At 36.9% G+C, this 24,054-nt stretch overlaps 1 protein-coding gene and 1 long non-coding RNA gene across 4 annotated transcripts in view; one reads left to right on the top strand and one right to left on the bottom strand.

The window, feature by feature from the left end:
- The first annotated feature begins 79 nt into the window (after positions 1 to 79).
- Positions 80 to 15,878, top strand: LOC309391455. 2 transcript variants are annotated; one of them, XR_014175286.1, is made up of 4 exons: positions 80 to 199; positions 11,495 to 11,554; positions 11,868 to 12,410; positions 15,778 to 15,878. It is a non-coding gene; the product is annotated as an uncharacterized lncRNA (long non-coding RNA). The 2 variants fall into 2 exon arrangements; XR_014175287.1 differs by lacking the exon at positions 80 to 199 and adding an exon at positions 261 to 501.
- Positions 13,894 to 24,054, bottom strand: part of TMEM67 (transmembrane protein 67) — a 35,191-nt gene continuing 25,030 nt past the window's right edge. Inside the window, exons 21-28 of one of the 2 annotated variants that reach the window (XM_081951933.1) lie at positions 23,728 to 23,868; positions 22,536 to 22,616; positions 21,602 to 21,718; positions 20,398 to 20,514; positions 18,643 to 18,747; positions 18,047 to 18,149; positions 15,855 to 15,997; positions 13,894 to 14,439 (exon numbers count right to left, since the gene is read on the bottom strand). In XM_081951933.1, the coding sequence (XP_081808059.1) occupies positions 14,359 to 14,439; positions 15,855 to 15,997; positions 18,047 to 18,149; positions 18,643 to 18,747; positions 20,398 to 20,514; positions 21,602 to 21,718; positions 22,536 to 22,616; positions 23,728 to 23,868 (888 nt within the window). In that variant the 3' untranslated portion in view covers positions 13,894 to 14,358. Of the gene's footprint in view, positions 14,440 to 15,854; positions 15,998 to 18,046; positions 18,150 to 18,642; positions 18,748 to 20,397; positions 20,644 to 21,601; positions 21,719 to 22,535; positions 22,617 to 23,727; positions 23,869 to 24,054 lie in introns of those variants that run through there. The other variant, XM_081951934.1, reaches the window with a different exon arrangement.

Here is a 24,054-nt window from a genome sequence, read left to right as displayed (position 1 = left end):
GTATTAGCGTATCTTCCAATCGGAAAAAGGCGGGAGCCGGATAAAAAAATAATAAAAAAAGAGGGCGGGTTCGGCCGACGTTGTGTTTGGCTCGGATCTCCCAGAAGGTCCTCCTTCGTATAGCTTTGCAGCCTATCAGAACGCTTTGCTGAGAAGAGGCGCGGTCCGTGACTCTAGGGTGCGGACGCGGGAGGTGCAGGTGAAAGCCGTATTCTGTTGAAAAGCAGGTGGGAGCAATTTTTAGACTGGGAGCAATTTTTAGACTGGGAGCCTTCTTCCTAATACTCTCTCTTTGCTAAAGTTGTAGCTACGTTCACACGATGACAAGGATAGCTATCCTTTGCTTGGGATAAGAACCTCAGTGCACACAGTCTCCGTGTTTGCACAAGGCTTGTATAATTAACCCCATATTCGGTGTTTGCACAAGAGACCGAAGGGAAAACGAACCAAACTATGTTTGCACGGCAGGCAGAAAAACGTAGTTGACTGGTTTATGGTTTGGTAAATGGGTCATAACGTAAACCCTAATATTTCGATGTAGCCTTTGCAGGTATGAACGGACACAGCTCATCTATTTACAAAGACTCTTCTAACATTTGGGGGGGGGGGGGGAGAAGTGGGATGAATAAATGACCTGCAATAGAATAAATAGGGTGAAATGCAGTGAGTTAATCTAACAATATTTCTGTAGTTTGGATCCACGTTATACATTCAGAATTTGAGAAGATGGCTTGCTGTAGAACCGAGCAGCAGCATTCAAAAATATGCTCATCTCACTTTTATACTGTATATAGTGACCATATTTTCTTGGGGGAAAATATGGCCAATCCTGAAAAAGACAAATCTGAAAAAGGTTCATAAAATAAAATGTTGTAACTGTTTGTAAAGTTTGTCTGAAGTTGTCTGACGGTTGAATCATTGTAACTGGATTAATATTTTGTCAGTTTTTAGAGCTGCAGAGTTGCATAACTAGCTCTCAAACTAACAACAAAAACTAGTCCATTCAACCTTCAGAAAACTTTAGACAACCTTCAGACAACTACCTGGAAGAGAATTTTCATTGACATCTTTCTGTTTATAACTGCTTTGCAAAAGAAAAATCAATAGCAACCCCGCCCCTGCAAAATGCATATTAAAATCAACAAATGCAAATTAATTTTTAAAATAATCCAATTTCAGTATTTTTCACATGAATATGAAAGTGTGCATTAAGTCATAACATTTGTACAGTAAAAGTTTACTTCAATGGGGCAGATGTATATTTTTGAAAAGTCTTAACAGGCAGTTTACTGAAATGAAGGACGGTCTTTTATATTGAAGAATGTATGGTCACTGTACTTATAGCATTTTCCTGATGTGCTTGATGCTGTACAAAAATATAGAAATAAAATTTTGTCTCTGGTTAAAGGGTCTGTAAGTTTCATTCAGCTCTGGGAGATTTAATGAATATATCAGTGGACTTAACAACTGAAGTAATTTATCATTGCCTTCTAGGATTGTTTTTGGACTTTCCAGTTTAGACTCCAGTCCTGGGATCCAGTCATTAACCAGATCTAACTCTGTTGCCCAAGGTTTTATAGGATTACTGCCTGCATAACAGAATAAATATAATATTTATTTCACACTGCGGTAGTCAGATATTTATACAGTAAAGTTGTGCCTAAGGTTCAGCATAAGACTCCTACATATAAGAGTAAAATAAATACAGCATGCAGTTGTTCTGTTTAACAGGACCATTAGAAACGCCTAGCTAGTTTGAGCTGTTATACATTTCATGCTTTTTTCAGAAACGGTTGAATTACTTATAAAGTAATAAAGGTAGGATAAAAAGCAAATATATACTTCAAAAAACATAGTTTTCCTTTAATCTTTGGCACCTTGCAGACAAGCAGAGGTTGGAATCAGTCAAAAGGGGTCAAGTAGTGTAGAGCAGGGGTGCCAAACTGGATTTCTTCGAGGGCCAAATCAGCATTGTAGTTCATAGGCCAGACAAGGGGGGGAAACGGGATGGACGCCTCCTGCATCATCCTGCTGGCCCGTACCCCATTTTGGCCAGCAGTGCTACAGGAGGCCATTAAGGCCAAAAGCGTGGCGCGGGAGGCGCACGTCCCTCCACGGCTTATTTTGTCTGCCAGAGGCACCACAGGCTGTGCCTTTGCTATTTCTAGGCCACCCCCACGGGCCAGATCCAGCCCGTGGGGTGCTTGAATATGGCCCACAGGCCTTGAGTATGACATGCCTGGTGTAGCGGTTGTCCTAGATATCACTTACCTTAGATACAAATCTCCCTGATTTGGAGGAAAAGATAATGTCTATTCCATGCACTGAGGAACAATGACTGAGCTTTGAATTAATTTGAGGAACAATTGCCCCAATATCAGAATTATGGATATCATTGGAAAAAATTTAGATTGTTAATTTTAGGAACTTGATAAGGTAGAAATATGCTGCTTTTTAAAAATTGAAATATTAGGCGCTTGGTTCTCAGATCATTAAAGGCCTTTTTTCCCATAGTTCCTTTCCATCTTTAAACTTCCTTTTATTTTCTAGTTTGATTCAGATATTGTCACAAAAGAGAGGGTGAAGGTATTTTTTAAAATATGAAATACTACTGGGTTCCAAAAGCTTCTGTGCTACAAATGTTATGAATTTAAAACCTTGCCTGCCCTGAGGGTCAGCCAGAACTGGAAAAGTGACACTGAGAAAGACCATTGGTTTTAGATTTCAGACTCTGACCGAGCCATTTCCATTGACCTACAGCAGAAGAAATACTTCTGTTATTTTTTAAAGGCCAGAAGTAGCAAAGTCTGAACTTTTAAAGATATCATTTAGTCTATGAAGGGACATGCTGACTGCAGAAAAGTATATTGATTTATCTAGGAGGAAGTCCCAATTTTTAAAGAGACCCAGGGGATGAAACAATGGAGGTTTCTGAAAATCTGGAGAAAAAATCTTTATTGGTACCCCTTTAGATGTTGTGCCAATTTTCCATGCAATTCTTCCTTTGTATATTTAAATGAAATACATTTAGAAAAGACATTTTATTTAACTTCTACATAAATAAGGTAAGGCAGGAAGGGAATAGCAAGATGAAAATGACTGAAATGAAACATGATAATCCCGCCATTCCTGTCCACAAGTAATAAGGCATGATGGGGAGTTTTGAACTAAATTGAATTGATCCGAATCTGAACTTCTAATAACATTGATTGCATTATAGCAATAGCATTTAGGCTTATATAAGGTAGCGGTTCCCCCACACATGTGTGCTAGTCATTTCCAGCTCTAGGGGCAGTGCTCATCTCTGTTTCTAAGTCGAAGAGCCAGTGCTGTCTGAAGACGTCTCCACAGTCGTAGCATGACTAAATGCCAAAGGCGCACGGAGCGCTGTTACCTTCCCACCAAAGTGGTCCCTATTTTTCTACTTGTAATTTTACGTGCTTTCGAACTGCTAGGTTGGCGGAAGCTGGGGCTTATATACTGCTTCACAATACAGTCCTCTCTATGTGGTTTACAGGGTTGGCATATTGCCCCCAATAATCTGGGTCCTCATTTTACCAATCTCGGAAGGATGGAAGGCTGAGTCAACCTTGAACCTGATGAGAATCGAATTTATCAACAGATTGGCAAAATACGACTAAGCTATTGTGACCTAGAGACTGGATAAATCCACTTGGTAGAATTAACAATAATAGAATTCTACCATGTTCTACGATGTAATTCTAATTCTACCATATTGAAATTGCACTGCATTTCAGTCTGCTCAGCTTGCTGGATGCTTTTCACATAGTTTAGCCTTAGCAAATGGAATGCATCAACCCCTGTATGTTTTACAGGAGAGGCAGAATAATATATATATATATATATATATATATATATATATATATATATATATATATATATATATATATATGTGTGTGTGTGTGTGTGTGTGTGTGTGTGTGTGTGTGTGTGTGTGTGTGTGTGTTGTGTGTTATATTTGTACTGTATGTTTTACAGGAGAGGCAGAATAATATATATATATATATATATGTGTGTGTGTGTGTGTGTGTGTGTGTGTGTTATATTTGTACTGATAAATAAATAAAGGGAGACTAGGATAGATCTATTTTGAGCTAATTAGCTCTCATCAGCTAGCCATACCCTTACTGGGATTTGAACCCGGGCTGTATATATCTTAGGCAGGAGTTTTAGCCACTAAGCCACGGGCTCTGTTCCTTATCAGTTGAGCCAGGGAAATAGGTATGTATTTGTGTTACAACCCCTGGTATGACTAAATATGGGAGGAAGGTCACTACTCCCTCTTTCTGTCCTTCGGCTTATCACAGAAGACCATGCAGGCAGAAAATCATATTTTTATTTTTAATGTTGTCTTTTTATATTTGTGTTATATTTGTACTGATAAATAAATAAAGGGAGACTAGGATAGATCTATTTCGAGCTAATTAGCTCTCATCAGCTAGCCATACCCTTACTGGGATTTGAACCCGGGCTGTATATATCTTAGGCAGGAGTTTTAGCCACTAAGCCACGGGCTCTGTTCCTTATCAGTTGAGCCAGGGAAATAGGTATGTATTTGTGTTACAACCCCTGGTATGACTAAATATGGGAGGAAGGTCACTACTCCCTCTTTCTGTCCTTCGGCTTATCACAGAAGACCATGCAGGCAGAAAACCATATTTTTATTTTTAATGTTGCCTTTTTATATTTGTGTTGTATTTGTACTGATAAATAAATAAAGGGAGACTAGTATAGATCTATTTCGAGCTAATTAGCTATCATCAGCTAGCCATACCCTTACTGGGATTTGAACCTGGTTTTCTGTGATGAGCCGAAGGACAGAAAGAGGGAGTAGTGACCTTCATATATATATGAATGAGAACTGGGATAGAGGATTCATGCTTCAAATGGTAAGAGAACATAAATCATACATTAAAATTAAAATTCTCCCCTTCCCTTTCAAGTCCCAGGCATGCAACTAATCCTTCCATTAAGTAGAGTGAGTTCGGCTGACTTTAGTAGCCACTCTTGACATAATGAAAAGGCCCATTGCTAGTTATTAATTTATTGTTATTGCTATTATTATTACTGACTGGATTTAAACTTAATAATAGAAAAGACCAATTAAGAGCAATGGCACCGAGGTTAATAATTAAGTCTCATTGTTTTCCATGGGTCTCAGAGTATGTATGACCCATTGCACTTTTTTGGGGGTTGAGGTTGATAAGTGCCATAAGGCAAAGGTGTATCTATGTATATATTGGCTCAGGTGTCAATTTAACATGGTTAGTCATGACTTGGATACTACCATGTTTCCCCGAAAACACCACATACTCCAAAAGTAAGTCCTAGTTTGATTTTTACACGTGCAGTATAAGTGTCAGGGTTGCAAAAAGCATCCAAAAGTAAATTAGAGCCCAAGGTAAAGTATTGTTCAAAATTCCAGTTTATTAAGAGAGCCATGTTGGCACATCTGGGATAACCCGAATCTGAAGGCTTCCCGGTTTCCCCATACAGTTGAAAGTTCGAGGTCTTGCCCCCACACCCACAAGTCCATCACATGATCCAATCTTCCACTGCCATGCTGGCAGCTTCCACCCAACCAGTTCCGGTCAGGTGCAGAGACAAAGGATGACCTTAGCTTTCTAGAAAGAATTTAGTTATGGCTACCTACCATCTAACTCCGTACAATACCCTCTCCCATTTTCCCACAATAGAAAATGCATAGTAGAATAATAGAAAGTGCGGCAGGCTTGAGATCTGCAGAAAATATGTCTGCAAGCTTGACAAGAAGCCCTACTCTCAAAATAAGCCCTAATTAAGATCCTGGCCACTCCAGGGAGTACGAGGAAAAATTAAGCTAGGATGGGGACGGGGTGGGGAAGCTGCCCTTCGGACAGTTGTTGCCGGGCCTCGCACACCTTGGCCCATTTCCTCTGCAGCCGGCAAAGCTTTCCTGAAGGCCTCTGTAGCCGATAACAGAGTCTGGGTCGATCTGGAGCTCTGTTATGGGCTTCAGAGGCCTTCAGAGGCCTTCAGGAAAGCCTTGTTGGCCAAAAAAGTTCCTGAAGACATCTGACAGCAAAAAGGAAGCCTGGGGCAACGCTCAAGTGAGGCATGTCAGGGGATGATATCCCCCCCGAAAATAAGACCAGGAACCTTTTTTGGGTGGCAAAAAAAAAAGACAGTCTTATTTTTAGGGAAACACGGTAGGTGTTTTAATGGAAAGGTTACTATTTGTTCTCCAGAGGCAGCATAAAGTTTTGGACCAGCCCTGTCCAAACAAACTAGTAACCCAAGTTAGCTGAACGTTTGTACCTGCAAGCTGTTTTCAGTTAATACCATGTACATAAAACTTGGCATCCCTATACCAAAGAATGTTTTTAGTTTGACCAGTTTGGCTGGAACAGGAATGGGGGAAAAAGGAAAATGCTTAAAAATGATTTCTCAATAATTGTCAGTCCCACTTCTTGTTTTATCTGTCCTATTTTCCTTGCCACCGTTCATACTTACTCATTACCTACGTAACCTGCAATTTATCTTATCATGTTCTGCCTCTTGTTTTTGAAGAAGCTCTTCAGAATTTTAGGTATGATTTCCTTTAGAGCCCCTGCATGATTCTTCTAGACTGAAATTCCCCAAATTGAAGCAGGGCCTTTTTGAATGCAAAGCATACAATACAAGTAGTCCTCGACTTAACAATAGTTTGTTTAGTGAATGTTTGAAGTTACAATATTGAAGAGAGCGACTTATGACCGTTTTTCACACTTAAAACCATTGCAGCATCCCTACGGTCACGTGATCAAAATTCAGTTGCTGAGCAACTGACTCATATATGACAGTTGCAAAGTCTTTCTGACAAAGTCGGTGGGGAAGCCAGTTTCACTTAACAACTGTGTTACCTACTTAACAACTGCAGTGATTCACTTAATAGCTGTGGCAAGAAAAGTCATAAAATGGGGCACAATTAACATGTCTCACTTAAGAACAGAAATTTTGGACTTCATTATGGTGGTATGTTGAGGACCACCTGTAATTCTTTGCATTGCAACGACTTTTTACCAGTATAACATATGACCAGTACACAGATAATTTAAGATAGAAGGCAATCTAGATAAGGTGTATTTCAGTCCTGATAGCAAGAATTACCCATTTTATCAAATGTTATCAGGACACTTGGATGTTGAGCCACTATCTGCTTTTTATATATTAATCATGAACAGAAAAGACACTTAAAATTCCAAATGGCTTTGGTCTGTAAACAGTTTCCTAAGTGAATTTCATATTATCTTATTTACATTCCAATGCCTAGAAGTACATAAGTTTCAACAAGTGGGATTTTGCAAGGATCATTTAAGAAATGGCTGTAAGTCAAGATTGTGTAATATCCCAAAGTATACTATTACAGATTCCAATGAGCATTTCAGATAAAAGGAACTGAGGAGTCAAGGAAAAAGTAGGTCATTGTGACCTTAGTCTGAATACCTCCCCAAAAAATAAAAATAAAAATGGTGAAGCTGTTTGCTACTCAGGGAATTTTTTATTTTACTGTAGTCAAAATATCATTTTCAGAATAGCCTGGATCAATAGTAACTTTTTTAAAAAAAGGTGCTTTGGTTTTTAAAGTTTTCTTTCCCAAACAAAGCAAGAAGAAGGCTTCCAGCATCCAAATCAAATTTTTCATTTAAAAAAGTGAACAAAACAGGGCAATGGAATCTCAAAAAACTCCAAAAGCAGGACTTGCTTTATAAAGAATTGTATTCAAATGAATTTTATAGAAAGCTATATTAGTTTCAATGTTTTATTAAATCAATCACATAAAAGAGCAGTGAACATTTATTTTTATTCATTTACTAAAATTACATAGTTGCTCACCTACCAGAATAAATTCTGGATGGTGAGCAAGAACTGAAACACAATATAATTAAAATGAAACAACAAAAGCATCTAAAATGATGTAGAGGCCTGATAAAACTTGCCTCCATCAGCCAACCAAATAATCTTGAATCCCCCCCAAAGTTGCAGTGGTCCTATTGCTTCCTTGACAATAATTGCTATATTCTTGAGAAGTTTCATATGCAATCACCTCCTTTAAAACATCCATCACCACCTCTGCATATTTTTTTATGGTTTTATCGGAAAATAGTTTTCTGCAGTCATGACATAAGCCTAAGATTGAAAATCAGGCTCGTCATATGTTTCATCTTTTCTATCCTGCTCTAGGGAGTGGAGAGTTGGACTCTGACAGAAAGCCACTTAAAGAGACTAGAAGCATTTTAAATGTGGATTTACAGGCCGCTGTTACCAGGGGTGGGATCCTTCCAGTTTAACAACCTGTTTGCTGAGTGCACTTGCTCAGTTCAAACTCATGTTCCGCATTACTGTAGGTGAGGGAAACAGCTGAGCTCAAAGTCAGAGGAACCTGTTCGCTCCCAGCTGATAGTTGGAGCTACTGGTTCGCCCAAACTGCTCCGAATCAGTATTATCCCACCCCTGGCTATTACATATAACATGGGTTGACAAAATCAGAAATTAGGAGGTGATAAACTGCGTGGAAAAGCCAAGGGAAATCATCAAAACCATTCTAAAAAGTTAGAATATTTCAGACATATGATGCAGCACTCAGAAAAATATGGCATGCTTCTCTTAATCCTCCAGGGAAAGATTGAAGGCAAACGAGGTCCAGGCAGAAGAAGAACATCATGGCTTCAAAATCTAAGGAACTGATTTGGACAAAATTCAGCAGCATTTTTTCATGCAGCTGTTGATAAAAATAGGATTGCCAACATGGTTGCCAACATCCAATGAGGGATGTGGCACAATAATAATAATAATTTTCTGTTAGTTATCAGGATTTGTCATAATGATTAACACTTGAGCTTCATTCTAGAAATTCTCATGCTGAAGTGAGTGATTCTTTGAATAAGGATGGTTAGAATTTCATAGGACAAAATAATAGTCTTGAATTGTTTGCTAATGACTGTGCATTATGCATTAGAGCACATAAAATTAAATCCGGATGGCATGCTTCAAGACTCCACAGGTTGTAGTCAAAAAGTAACTTGTAAATAAAAGCTTATTTCTAGAAACCTTCCTTTTGTTTTCTGTTCTTTTATGAAAACTATTTCTGCAATGGTTAATCTGATTCAGTCTCTTAGTGGTGCCGTAATAAAAGGTTTAAACTCTCATCTTGAAATCAAGGGGCTCAAGAGAACTGCTGTGTGATTTAGGTGGTAATTGATCTTGCAATCTTTCAAGCAACTTCCTTAATAGACAATGATTGTCAGAATCACCTTGGACCTGTTGTACTTTACTGTTGTATGAATTCTACCTTACTCTTAAGATTCACTCTATATATCTTCTTAGAAGTTTGGGGAAACTCCTTTAGATCGCATTTTGTCCCTGAACAAATGCTAACAGTGCTATGATCTCACATCTTGTTCCCTGCCCTTAATGTGTCTTGATAGCTTTTTTTAAAAAAATGCATACCACTTGAAGAATTGTGGAACTTTATCTCAATATTATTTAATAGTGTTGCACTGATTGTCTCATATTTATTTTGTATTTAAGATTTGAAAAAAATATTAAGGAAAAAATGGAAACAAAACAATTCACCCAAGTAATACTTAATTTTCAGATCAGAGTCTGACAATTATCGTATCATGATTTTAGCTAGGTCCTCGTTCATTCTTTAATTAAAGTACCTATTTTCAATGTCTGTTTTTACTGTATGTCCTTCAAGATAATCCTGACTTCTGGTGATTATCTTCTTTCAATGGCTGAGAAAGATTGACTGGTTCAAACTCACAGTCTTCCTGTTTTAAGTCTGGTGTCTTTATCTACCAAGGGAGCAATTATGAGCCTTGAATTTGCAGTATTGTGAATTTAATCAGCATGATAACACACAACAGTGAATTCCATGGAACTATGTTGGCAGTAGGCAAATAATTTCTCAATTATTCATTATTAAAGTAAGTTTGGAACTCAGCCTAATCATCTACTAAGTCAGTGAAAGATCATTCTGGGTTGCTTTTTAAAAGTGCTGGACTATTTTTATGACGTCACTCACCATTCTACCAAGAATTTTGTTTCCACTTCTAGAAGTTGTATTTAATTTGGTTGATGTATTTTCTGAAGAATTTCACAAATTCTTTTGGGTTTGCGGAAGGAAGCAGGAATGGCCATCTGTACAACTGATCACAAATGCATACTTAACCATCTGGTTTTTTTTCTCCTATAAAACTTGAAGGAATACATACATTGTAGTACAAGGCAAAACTAAGTAGGAAAGATTTTATATCAAAGATGCTGACTTTGGAAATTATCTCATAATAGTACAGTAACTGTGCAGATGTATTTATGTTATTATAATTCCTTTTAATAACACAGTATGGAACTGTACTTGTTACAAGGGAACACAAAGTGTTGTGATGATAGGAATGTCTATGGATTTTCAGCCATCCAGATCATGGTTGTATCAAAGATGCTTTTTCCAAAAGCAAACTGGGTTTTCTTGAGGTTTTTTTTTCTTTGAAGACGGTTTGCTTTTCATCCAAGAACCTTCTTAGTTCATTCCAGTTGATAATAGGAAATGCAAGCCATAAAAATGAGTTGAACTGGCTTTTTCTCTCTCTTCAAGTAGCTTTTTATAGATTGAGAATAGAATAACAGAGTTGGAAGGGACCTTTGAGGTCTTCTAGTCCAACTCCCTGCTTAGGCAAGAAACACTACACCACTTCAGACAAATGGTTATCTAATATCTTCTTTAAAATTTCCACTGTTGGAACATTTACAATTTCTGGAGGCAAGTTGTTTCACTAATTGTTCTAACTGTCAGGAAATTTCTCCTTAGTTCTAAGTTGCTTCTCTCCTTGATTAGTTTCTACACATTGCTTCTTGTTCTACCCTCAGTTGCTTTGGAGAATAGTTTGACTATTCAAACTATTATAGAGATCTGGGCAGTGTTATATAGATCTGTGCAGTGCATGGAAATTTTCCTGTCAGGCAAACAGCAGAACTTTCCAATGTTTTGGCAACTCTCATGCTTCAATCAATGCGAGCATACCCTTCATTTTCTGAGTTTTCATTGTTCACAGCTTTAACAAAATGCAATGCTTTTTTTCAATTGTGGCTGAATTATCAGGAAAATTAAATCATGCATGTAATATCATATACAGCCAATAATGAGTTACCACGTATATTTCTGTTATAGATTGGTCTTTAAGTTTTAAAAAATCAAATCTTTACTTGTGGTTTCCTACTTGAGGTTGGACTAGAAAACCTGCAAGGTCTCTTCCAACTCTGTTACTCTGATAGCCTACAAGCAAGTGATCTTTTGCAATGTGTTCACAGTGGGTCATTTCCCAGAATACATGACAGTAAAGCCTAGGTGAACAGACTTCTTTGATGAAAGTTGGATGCAGTGGACACAATTTGGGGCTGATTACTATAAAACAATGGACAGCTATTTGATCAAGGCTTTTCTTCTGTTCAGGAAAGGCCTGGGAAGATAGCAAGAAGGTGCTTTCCTTAGCCTCCATTTGCAATACAACAGGTAGTTTAGGTTATATGTTTTCAGCCATGTGCAAAACCGTAGAGAGAATTTGTGAAAAAATAGACTGTATGAAAGGCTAGGCTTTGCACAGTGTGGAAGGAGGAGTGCCATCAACCCCTCTCTTTATGTTCCTTTGTAAAGTCTCTCCTGCCTATGCAAACAGAATTGGAAAAATTCTGAAATATTTTTTTGAGGGGAGGGGTTGGGTACGGAGCTGAACTTTTTTCTTTAAGCTGTAGTTAAATAGTGAAGTTAAAGAGCTAATGGGAAAAACAGCACCCAACTGAGCTTGTCTGAATTTTTGTATCTGTAGCAGGAAGAATTAAGGCTGTGTCAACGCCAAAAGGAGCCCAGCAGGAATGAGACAACATACTTGGGGTGGCCCGGAGGCAGCTTTGAATAACTCCATCAATGGGGGGGGGGGGAACCCTGCAACAAATAAAGCCACTGACAAAGTCTTGCTGTGGTGAATTGCACTACTAGCAAAATGACTCAAGTGTTTCCAAATTATCGAGATGGTGGCTTTTTCTTATTTCTTGTCGGATAATAAATTTGTTGGGTTCTTTGACATCCAAGATTCTCCTTGCAGTTAAACTGGAAGTTCACACCTTGTGAAGGGAACCGCTTTCTGTCTGCTGGAGTCTTCTGTCTTTACAGCTGTTCTTCTTTATCATTGTTGTCAATAACCTTTTGCAAATTTAGCTAATGACAGCAACGTTCTCCACTTTTTGTATTACCTCTTTAAGGAGTTGTACAATGTAGGAGATAATCAAATGGAAACAAGGCAGACGGGCTTATTCAGATACTCAAATTTAACGCTGACATCAGGTTCCCCGTCCAAATTTATCTGCTGTAGGTAAGTCTTAACACTTTATACCCAGTAGGTAGTAGTCCTCTCTATATGCTCTTCAACACAGTTTTACAATTTAGTTTGTTTTTGAATGAAGAAATGAGAGCCAATTTGGGAAGGCATTGTGGTACAAACTGGGAGACTCTAAATTCTAGTCCCGCCTTAGGTAAGAAGCCAGTTTTTTTTAATGCATTTATATAAGGTAGACCAGACAGGAAACATTAACAGATGAGCTAATTTTACTTAATTATAATGTTATATTAACAGAATCTTGAAAGTACATCTCTTCCTCAGTCTTTGTTGCTCAAGAAACTAAGAATGGTTTCTTCTCAGACATTTCTCATACCCACATTTCTGCAGATTAAGGTACTAAATAAGGTAAAGGTTCCCCTCTCACATATGTGCTAGTCGTTTCTGACTTTAGGGGGTGTTGCTCATCTCCGTTTCAAAGCCAAAGAGCCAGCACTGTCCGAAGTCATCTGTGGTCTTCACCATGACTAAACACCAAAGGCACATGGAAGGCTGTTAACTTCCCACAAAGGGTCGTTCCTATTTTCTACTTGCATTTTCTATGTGCTTTTGGACTGCTAGGTTGGTAGAAACAGGGACAAGTAATGGGAGCTCACTGTTACGCGGCACTAGGGATTCAACCTGCTGACCTTTCTGATCAACAAGCTCAGTGTTTTAGCCACTGAGCCACCATGTCTGTCTCAAGCTACTAAATAGGCTTTATCTAACTATTCCCTTGTCTCTGTCTCTACCCTCTCTCCCACATATGATTACAATGGGTGACTTTGGGCCAATCACATTCTCTTAGCCTTAGGAAGAAGACAATGGCATCTTTTCTTGCTAAGAAAACTGCAGGCAGTTTCCAGGAGTCAAAAATCTGACACATATGCAACATGAAGAAATACTGGTTTCTTTCAGAACTCTTAATGAATTCTAGCGTACAAAAAGGAGGAAAATTTCCCTCTCGTAGACTGGCTGAAAATGTGCATGACATCAACATGTAATTTCTTCACTGCACAAGGCTAGTTACATGCTGATTTGGTTTGTGAGGACACGGTGTAGGATTGGTTACTTGTTATTGACCCTCATCTGAGGCAGTAGAGGCTTGTTTGCTTCCATATCTGCTTTGTTTTATTCGATCAGCATATTTTTTGCATTCGGCAGCATTTTTTACTTTAGTGGAAGGCTAAACCCAGCATGCCTTTATTCAGGAGATCAGCAAAACTACCAGCTAAAGTAACCAAGTTCCAGAACCTTTTGTTGACATGAAGCAAAGCAGAACTAACATCATACTTGTTTGATTGTAACCAGGGACACTATAGCTTTTCCCCTTTTCCAAGTTTTTTTCTGTTTAAATATACTAAATGTTCAGTGCCCTTGCACTCTTAGGTTCGTACCTTCCAATATTTTCTGCCAAAACTCTCTAGTTTCTTTATTTTTCCCCATTATTTATTTAATTAATATCACATTTAACATGGTAAAATCATAAAAACAGTTTATAGAAATTTACAAAATTACAGAAACATTAAAAACAGTTTTTAAATACTTTATGTATTCTAAATCAACTAGTTCATAAGTCTGTAAAATTATAAACCCATAAAGGTTATTTAAACCATATGCAAATATGTTCAGAATAACCACCACTGAGAAATATTTCAGTAACAAATCTGAGTTTGTATAAAATTACAAAATTAATGCATGAATTTTATTTTGGAATATCGACAATAGGATTTTGTAGTATTTTATTGATGCTTTAGGGCATGGTATTCATTATGAACTACTACAAGTACCAAAGTATTTAATTTATACAAAAATAGATTTTCCAGTATACCACATAAGAAAAGTAGGATACATTAATATTTAAATAATACTGCAAACAGATTCTTCTTTTGTGAAACTTTTTTTCAGAGCAACATAGTATTCCATAAAGTACTTTTGCCCCCATTTATATCAGGAATCGTTCATCCACGAGTGTCTTGGATGCTAAATTCTTCTCTCCAACTGTATTACGAATGAACCTGAAAATCTAAGAACAAAAATCAGATTCAGATGTTATGTCACAAATTGAACCAAATATTCTTTGTGTAGCAACAAATGTCCGTGAGCTGTTCTGCTAATTTACATACTGTTGGATCTCATATAGATTATTGTTTTAGATTGTGACAAATTGATATTGCAGTGTGTGATAAAAAGGGGGACATCCACTAATGTGTATTCATATTACTTAGGAGTTCTAAGAAGTACATCAAAAGTAAAGCATTATGATCAGTCATTTTATAGGATATATCAGCGATGGCGAACCTTTTTTGGCTCGTGTGCCAAAAGTAGGGAGAGCGCAGGGGGTTGTGCGCAGGCGTGCCACACCCATAGTGCAATATGTGACCTCCAATGCGCATGCGTGCATGACAGGCGCCCCCCCCACATTTTTTGCTTTTTTCACCCTCCCCAAGCTTCAGAAGCTTTATAGGAGCCTGAGGAGGGCGAAAATAGGGGTGTTTTTGGTCCGTAGGGCCATTTTTAGTCCTCCAGAGCCATCAGGGACCTCCAGGAGACTTGGAGCAAACTGGAAGTCTTTTCCCGAACTTCCGGTTTGCCATAGGGCTGTTTTTTTGCACTCCAGAGTCTTTAGGGAAGCTCCTGAAGCCTCCGGAGGGTCTCTGGGGAGGCAGGGAAGCTGTTTTCACCCTCCCCAGGCTCTTATAGAGCCTTTGGAGCCTGGGGAGGGTGAAAAATGGCCTAAAAAAAGGCTAAAGTCAGCTGACAAGGCAACGCCTTGCGTGCCCTGACAAATGGCTCCGTGTGCCACCTGTGGCATGCCTGCCATAGGTTCGCCATCCCGGGGATATATCAATTTACAGTGACCAGTCTTAAATATGCTATTTCAGGCTTTCAGAGAGTAGCGAGTTATAATTTCTTTGGAAATTCTAGAGGTATTCTAACAACCAAACAAATGAAACCATGTGACTTTGCTGTTTGAACAGTCAGGTTTTATTAACAAATGGGAGATTACCAGAGGATTATGCACTGAATTCAGAGTATTTCCTGAAAATGCCACACGAGATTAAGTTTGCTTAATAGTAAACATAGTTATGAAATAACAATAGGTTATATATTGCCAGGTATAATTGCACAATGTTTCTTTGGAAGGATAAAAGAACCCACAAAAAAGTTTAAATATAAAATTTTAAAACATTATTTTTATGGGATCCTAATGAAATCAATGTTAAATATTCCCTTTTGGTCTCTATTCTAGTGTGATTTGCCTTTTCCTTTAACTAGAAAAGATGGATTATTTAAATTTTTTATACACAGTATATAGCAATTTGTAGATATTAATAATTTTAATAATGTACATTTCCCACAGGATAACTATAAGATGTAAATAAATGACAGATTGGACCCTTGAAGCATTCTCCATGTTATTTGAATCGTGAGATTTACCTCTTGTTGTAAATATGTAAGAACAGCTGCTAAAACAAAATTCTGAGTAGCCATATCCACAATGGCAAAAAACAGCATGTCAAAGATGAGAAGGGTAGTTTCATTGCCATAATAAAGAATATCACTGAAAGAATGACCTTCATCTGCAAAAATGAAAAATAAATAAAATACATCTGCTGAATAACTTGCCTTAAAAAAAAAAAGTTTATTTTATAAAATCTAACTACTACTAAAATGTTTTTTTTCAAACTAAGTTCCATTCCAAGGAATGCTAAATGAAACACGAACTATCTGTACCGATTTGGGGAAAAAGGTATATAGATCTCTTCAATTAATATAAGTCGTTATATTCGATTAATATAACTCAAGTTACTGAGTTATATTGAATATTTTGTTGCAAGCAATCTAATGTGTTTAATGTATCTTCAATTCTACCAGAGCATAATACAGTTTAAAAGCCCTTCTTAAAAGCAAAATACGATTGAAAATACAACTAGAAGCATTTGATTTCAGAAGTTTTAAAGATTATTGTCTAGAACTTGGATGGGAGACCATCAGGAAATATCAGAATTGCAAAATATATTGGGAGGTTGAAAAGAGAACCTGGAAGAAGACAATGCCAAACCATTTTCAGATTGTTGCCACAAAAATCACATGTTCCTAGGACATGTGATTGTCCTGATAGTCAAGCTTGACCTGACTAGCCTTCTAGTAAAAAAATTAAACTGCATTGAACAATAGGCTATTTGTGACCAAATTGCTAAAATTCCAAGACTCCTCAGAATGAAAAAGTGATCACACTTCTAATCTTTTGCCAGTATGAACAGAACAGGAAGCTACTTGGTTTCTCTATAAAGCAAACTCCATTCTCAAAATTAGTGCTGAAGTTAAGCAAAGTGATAGATGAAGGATTCTTAATTTCAGTGGTGGAGATTAAGAGATGAACCACTTAATTTCATCTCTGCCTTTTCTTTTGGTAAATAGTATGTTTTTACCAGCATTTAAAAAAACATTTATATACATGTTGTTTGTAGAGATGGAGGATTATTACCCCAACAGGTTGTAACACATTTGCAAGTTAAAATCTTTGGGACATAATTAGGCTAATTTATGACTTAGTTAGAAACTATGTTAGTTTTAGTTGCAGCAATTCTGTTAGGGATGTTGGTCTGATAAATGCATTACAAAACTAAAAACTCAGAAATTGATTAGTTTTGTCTGGACAAATACTACAGGATGGAACTGTTCCTCTTTCATTATTAAGAGTATTTTGTCTTGACATCAGATTAAGAGAGAAAAAAGAGTGTGAAATGTGTGCCCATCTAAGGAACCTCTATTTAGAATTGCAAATTATGTAAATTGCAAACAGATGTAGCAGAGGCAATACTACTGAAAGTACCGTATTTTTTGGAGTATACAAGACCTTTTTCCCTCAAAAAAGGGTGAACATCTGGGTGTGTCTTATACACTGAATACAGTATTTTTGGCCTACTGAAACCCCGTCCCCTTTGTAAAAATGGACGTGCAGAGAGTTTGGGATGTTTGCAAAGTGCTCCTGAGGGCTGAGGAAAGCAAAAAAGAGCTAAAAACAGCCGGTTTTGCCCACCCAAAGAGCACTCTGCATGCCCCCCAAAACCTCTGCGTGCCCACCCTTTTTTGTGTGCAAAAAAGGACAGTTTTTGTAAAAAATGGGCTCTTTTTTGCTCGTTTTGGGCTTCTCCAGGCCCCAGGAGCACTCTAAGAGCCCCCCAAAGCTTTGCATGCCCCCCTTTTTTTTTGCAAAAAAAAGGCGTGCAGAGGGTTTGGGAGGCCTGCAGAGTGCAAAAACTTTTTTAAAAAATGTACCTCTTCAAAATCATAGTGTGTTTTACACTCCGGTGAGTCTTATAGTCCGGAAAATACAGTATTATCAGTTTTGAGGAGCAATAATGCAAGGAGAACTGCAACAGTAGAGCTTGGCTTATCCTAATATACAAAGATGGCCATTCGCTTACAGCCTGATGTATTTAACTGCTGACAGATTTAATCGTCATAAATACATGCATATAGAAAGTAGAAACTACAAGCTATATGTTATATAGTTAAGTTTGGGATTTTTCTGAAACACTAAATGCTGTGCAAGAAAAAAAAATGCATATTGAAATAAGTTGCTAGGTTTCCTTTGCCATCATAAATTAAATATCAGACAATACCATTGTAAAAGATGCTCTTTTCTATTGGTTCCATAAATTCCATTCCAAGAATTCTTTCTAATAGTAATTTGTCCTTTATGATGTAGTCCATTTCTTTATGAACCTATTAAAAAAGGAAAATATAACAACTTAGAAGAAGCAAAAGAAACTCTTCATTATGAAATTTCTTTCAAACAAACAGTAACAGCAAAATTAAACAATGTGTTCATTGTAAGACGATGTTTGCAAACTAAGCATAACAGAGTAAACAGTACAAAATAATTGTGTGAACGATGACGATTATACAGATGAACAACAAAAACAAAGATGAAGCCAAAAAACAAAAAACAACTAAAATAATAATAATGCCCCATCGGCTAGCAGAATATTGTCACAGCTGATAACATCATGTTCTGGGTATTATAGCTAAAAATATTATTCACAAATTATATTAAAAAGCATGTTAGAAATTTCAATAATATTAAATGAACAACTACAAGCCATTTTTGGGACAAAAGATATATTACAGCTAATCAACAGACAGATGAAAGTAACACAAGCTGAAAAGGCTACCTCAGAATCACATGAAAATCAATATTTCATACGTTAATACATACATGATCAATAAACGAGCTTAGAAATTTATTCATAGTGTGGTATGCTTTTGTGCTTTGCTCAAATGTGGTTGCAGAAGAATTTAGAAGCCTAACAGGACCACGTTTCTGAAAGAAAAATGAGAGAATAAAAATTAATCTGAAGCATATATATTTGCAGCTCCATTTTGACTTTTGACTAGTCACTTTCTCTGAGCCCAGGAAGAAGGCAATTATTGCAATATTGTTTACTGCTTGGTTGTTTATCTGGTGTTTGTCCGTAATTATCTGGATGTTGATTGCTGGTCAGGAGATGTTCTAGTCTTTTTGTTTCCTTTCTACCTTTTTTTATTCTCTCTTGAATGGTTTGTAAATGTTGTTTACCTTTTATGCGAATGTGATGGCTGATTCGTCTAAATGCCAAGCTTTCAGGAATTTCCTAGAATGTTTGGATTTAATTGGTCTAGGATCCTCACGGTTTCCCCAGTTGAAACTATGATTAAGTTGTCCATGTGTTATGAAATTAAGGAGTTATCATTGTGTCTCCTGATTGTTAGTTGTGCTCTGCTACTGCTTTGCTAATCTTCTGCGGGTCTGTCCTGTATAGTGGCTACTAAAGTCTTAATACCGTATGTCAGGTCCTGCTAGTTCCTGCTATCAAAGGCTGAAGGGGTGTGGTAAATGGACAATATGATTGTATGTGATGGGAAATAGGGAAGAGGTAATGACAGGTGATGGAGACCAGAGAAGGCTGGAATCGGTTTGAACCAGAAGCACCAAGGCCATGCATCCTGAGAAAAGAATGTGAATTGCCCACAACATCTCAATGTTTTCATAACATCTTGGCGAGTCCTGATTGGTGAGGGGGTCGCTGGGGTGATGGGAGAAGGAAACCTTTTCTGTATCTTTTTCGCATGGGAAAATCTTAGAACTATCCTGACTTTACTGCAACCAACTTCCTATAGTAAAAAAACCTTTTGCTTCAAGCTAATGGAGTTGAGGGTATTTCTTTTCTAAGGGATCAGTTTGGGGCAGCCTGACACTGTTTGATGTAGATGACTCCTGTTTTTTTCTTCCCTTGGGCTACTGGGTCTTTTAGTTTACTTAAGATGTTTTGGAGGGCTTTAATTGGCTTGTGGTCTATGGTGATGTCGTGTTTTGTATTATAGATAATTTAAAAAACTAAAAAGGAAACAAAAAGACTAAAGTTCCTTGACAGCAGTCAACACTCAGATAAGTAGGGATGAACACCAGACAATCAAGCAGTAAACATCTAGGAACTACCCAGAAGAAAACAACACTGCCACCAAATACTGACAAGCTACTTTATATAAGAAGTGCAAATGATCACTCCCTTTTAGCACTGAAGATGTTATCTAGTTGGGTAACAAAACATCTACAACAAACAACCAAGTTTGGAGAGCACCAAGAACTTCACAGTACAACACTGGCCTACATTTATTCTCTTCTAAGAGTATACAGTATTCTGCACTAACACTACTATCTAAAAAAACCTTGTCAAAAATTTAAACATACAAATATAAAATAATAAATTCCAGTCAAACTCTAGGAATATGAATGTAGAGTAATGATCCACCTATATAGCACACAAATAGGAGAATGAAAAATGAATCCTTGGCTATACAAAGATACACAAAAGTGAGAAAAGCAATCGTATCAAATACCATATTTTCACAGGAATTGGATCCCATATATTCCTGCAAAAACTATATTTGAAATATTTGATAGCAAATAATCTAACAATAAAAAGATATATACCCTTGTCAATGATTCATGAATCTTGTTATATTGCTGCCTCATTTTGCTTGAAATGGAAATCTGAAACGTCTGGCCATCTGTATTTGGTAACAAGCCTCTTTGGCTACATAGATTTTCCTGAGGATTGATGAAATAACATGTACAAAGATTGAAACTTAACCATGTATTATGTAGGTTGGCGCTTTTCTGCCTTGGCAACTTTTAAGATGTATGGACTTCAATACCAAGAATTTTAGACAGCAAAATCTGGAAGTTAAAAGTACACACATTTTAAAATTGTCAAGGTGAACAACACTAATGCAAGATGATCAGATAAGCTGCAGAAAAATCTGGATGAACATTGGATTGGAATACAAATTTTCTCTTTGCCACCATCTGGAATTTTCTAGCTAAGGTCTGGGAGCCCCATATTATTCCTGTCACAACAGAATGCGTATAATATGTGATTCAGAACTGCGAAGAATCTAAAATTTTGATATAAAATATAGTTCACAATGGTAAGAACAGTCACCACCAAAAAGTAGTGAAAGATAATATTGATATTCTAATAGTTCTGTTGAATAGTTTCTCTTCAGGGAGATCTATGGATATCAGGGTAAAAAAAGTCAAGATGGCAGCCACAACTTTACCTGTCTCTTTATGCACATTACAAAGCAGATTAAAAGGGAATGGGGCTTTGGGTGTGCCTGTCTGGTTGTCATCTTGACTTTTGGAACACTGTTTTGGAGATGCCCTCTCTGTGACCAAAATTCATTAGGATACTCTTACAAGTTTTAATAATTTAATTATTACTTTTTTTCTGGATGGCTTAAAATTAAAACACGAGCAATACAAAAAAAGGTCAAAATAAATAAATAAAGCAACCATACAAATAATACAAACATTAAAAACTACTTTGGAATAGACAATGGATTGTTCTGTGTATTAGCAGAAATTCTGAACATCTTCCAATTAAATATTGTTCATTGCAGTGTTAAGTTCATGTGAAAGATTTTATTTGGACTCGTGTCTGGTAAATTTCATAAGCTGTGACAGAATTGGCATATTTTGAAATATCAAATGCAGGGAAGGTAGAAGAGAGTAAACTCTTAACTGCATTAATGAATGAAATGAACTTAATTAAGGTGGTAGCAGGTTCCTTAAACAATTAAAATTGTTAGATGAAACCATTTTAGATTTCCATTCTTCTGGTTTCTTCACTTACTGCTTCCCTTTTTAGGTTCATATTCATCTCTTCCATATTTGTATCTGAGTGGCCATGCACAGATCGCCCATGAATATAATATCCAAAACATCTCTCTGACAATAGGAAAACTGAAATCTGCAATATGAGAAAAGGAAAATGAAGAGTTTTAGTACACATTCAGATAACAACAAGAATAATTTTACTCACTGCTGCATTTTCTAAATGTATTATGTCATCACTACAGAGAATGAGCAACTGTATATTTGGAAACCATCTGAATTCATCACTTGAAAAATGGAATTCTGAATTTATCTCAGAAGCTTTCCTATGGATGGGACTTTTTAAAATGTTTATGTTACTGTGAAAGTCCGAAATCTGGTGAATGTCGACATTCACCGGTGAATGTCGACATTCACATAGTCGCTTGGTGTATGTCCGAAATATTTGCTAAATACCCTTATCCTCTCGACACCCTTACCCTAACCCTAATACCTCGGCTCCTCGCTTCCTTTTAAGCGTCTTTATTCGCGGACTTCTTTTTTTAAAAAACCTGCGATCCTGCGCGGTTAGAACGAGTAGTTTCCAGGACCGCGAATTGAAAAGCAAAAGTAAAGTGTTACGCTGACTCGTTATATATATGTCAGCGTGAAAAACCGAAATTGGTATGTGTCGACATTCACCGGTGAATGTCGACATTCACCAACATTCACCGGTGAATGTCAACATTCACCAATTTCGGTCTTTCACGGTGACATTTACATCAGTAAAAGTATAAAGGAATGAAACCCATATGGGAAAAAAAGTTTAAATAAAGTAGTTTGGGATTTAAATTATTAGTATACTAACTATAGATATATTGATAAAGCACATCATTTCAAATAGAATTTTGAAATGTCTGAATATGAACAGCCTTTTTGAAGAAAGGCACTATTTGGAAGTATAAAATACTTACATTGCTCATGCAGCATAAATCAACAAACTGTCTGATCTTATCTTCGATAAATCTTTCATAAATGACAGAAAAATATACCACCTGTGAAAAATCAGATTTATTAATAAGTTAAAAAAAAGCAAGTGTTTGTTTTTCTATTTTAGCCAGTAAAGATACACTGAATAAGATGTCAGACCAGGCTGAGGCAACCAAGGTTCAAAGTGAAAGCTCACTGGTGACTGGCCCAGCTACTTCCTCTCAATTCTATCCACCCTACAGGTTTGTTATTTTGGAGGGAAAAAAATGGAAATTAGCATACTATATATTGTTTCACTTCCAGAAGGAAAGGCAAAACATAAATCTAACAACAATTAAATAGGCATTGCCATGCGACTGCTTTGCAGAACTGAAGATATTTTCAACTCTGCCAATTCCATAACCAACCAACAAAGCAAACAAATAAGTTCCAGAATGAAGGAGGAACTAGCATGGAATTTTCTGATTCCCAATGATTTTTGGTTGGAATGCCCAGGTAGATGCAGATTGTCTTCACTCCATCCCAGTTTGGGTTAAATGAGCTACAAGCAAACAATCAACATGAACATTTACAAATGTTGTCTTTCTCTCTCTGAGACTCCTAGATAGGCCCTTTGACCTCCAGTGATGTTCCTTTCTGCATACAAAATACGATAGAATGAATGTCATAGACCTCAGCTTAAAACACATTAGAATTTTTCAATTTTATTTCCATAAAATTTCAATACCAGTAAATGTTTCATTTCCTATAAAATCAAGTAACTTACATATAATACTCATTAATGACTTTTCCAAGAGGAGGCTCTTAATTCATGCATACTTGGGGGGATGATCACAATATATTAAGAAAACCAGATTCTAGTACACAGGTGCAAATCCTCCTTAATTGTGGAAAGAAAATCATTCTGTCATTATTCTCTCATTATTAGAGAAGTCAGCATAATTATAACAATTTGCCTCATTATCATTTGAGATATATTTTTAATTTTGTTCCTGAAAGTAATACATGCCCATAAAGCCACTCCTGGAGAAAAACTTGAGAAACTGGGTTTTATCAATTTATTGTAGATACTGTATCTACAGTATGCTGATGACTCATACGCAATAAAATCATTTAATGAATGTGAATCATCTGATGTGAGGGTAGTCACAATGAAATGATTTTATAAAGTTTTACCTGAATTACAGCAATCAATAGCCAAAGTACAGTGGATATACCATATCTCAAAATGCGGCTCCAGGGTGCTATGTAACTTTCAGGGTTTCTAGTTAGACCAGAAGATGAATCCATTAAGGCTAGGTTTGAAAATCCTACAACCTGTAAAAGTAACAAACAAATTACAGTCATACCTCGGTATTCAACTTCTTCAAAATTCGTCAAATTTGGCACTCCACATATTCTGAAGCAAAAATCTTGTCCAGGTACTCGATCTTTCTCCTGGTACTCCACGCGCAAGATAGAACTTGCTGGTATTAACGCACTACCCCTTCCAGTCAAAATAAA

The sequence above is a fragment of the Natrix helvetica genome (genome assembly GCF_964273705.1).
Source record: "Natrix helvetica genome assembly, chromosome: 4".
NCBI classification, from domain to species: domain Eukaryota; kingdom Metazoa; phylum Chordata; class Lepidosauria; order Squamata; family Natricidae; genus Natrix; species Natrix helvetica.
Note: the sequence above shows the minus strand (reverse complement) of the source record. Positions and strands in the feature narration are given on the sequence as shown.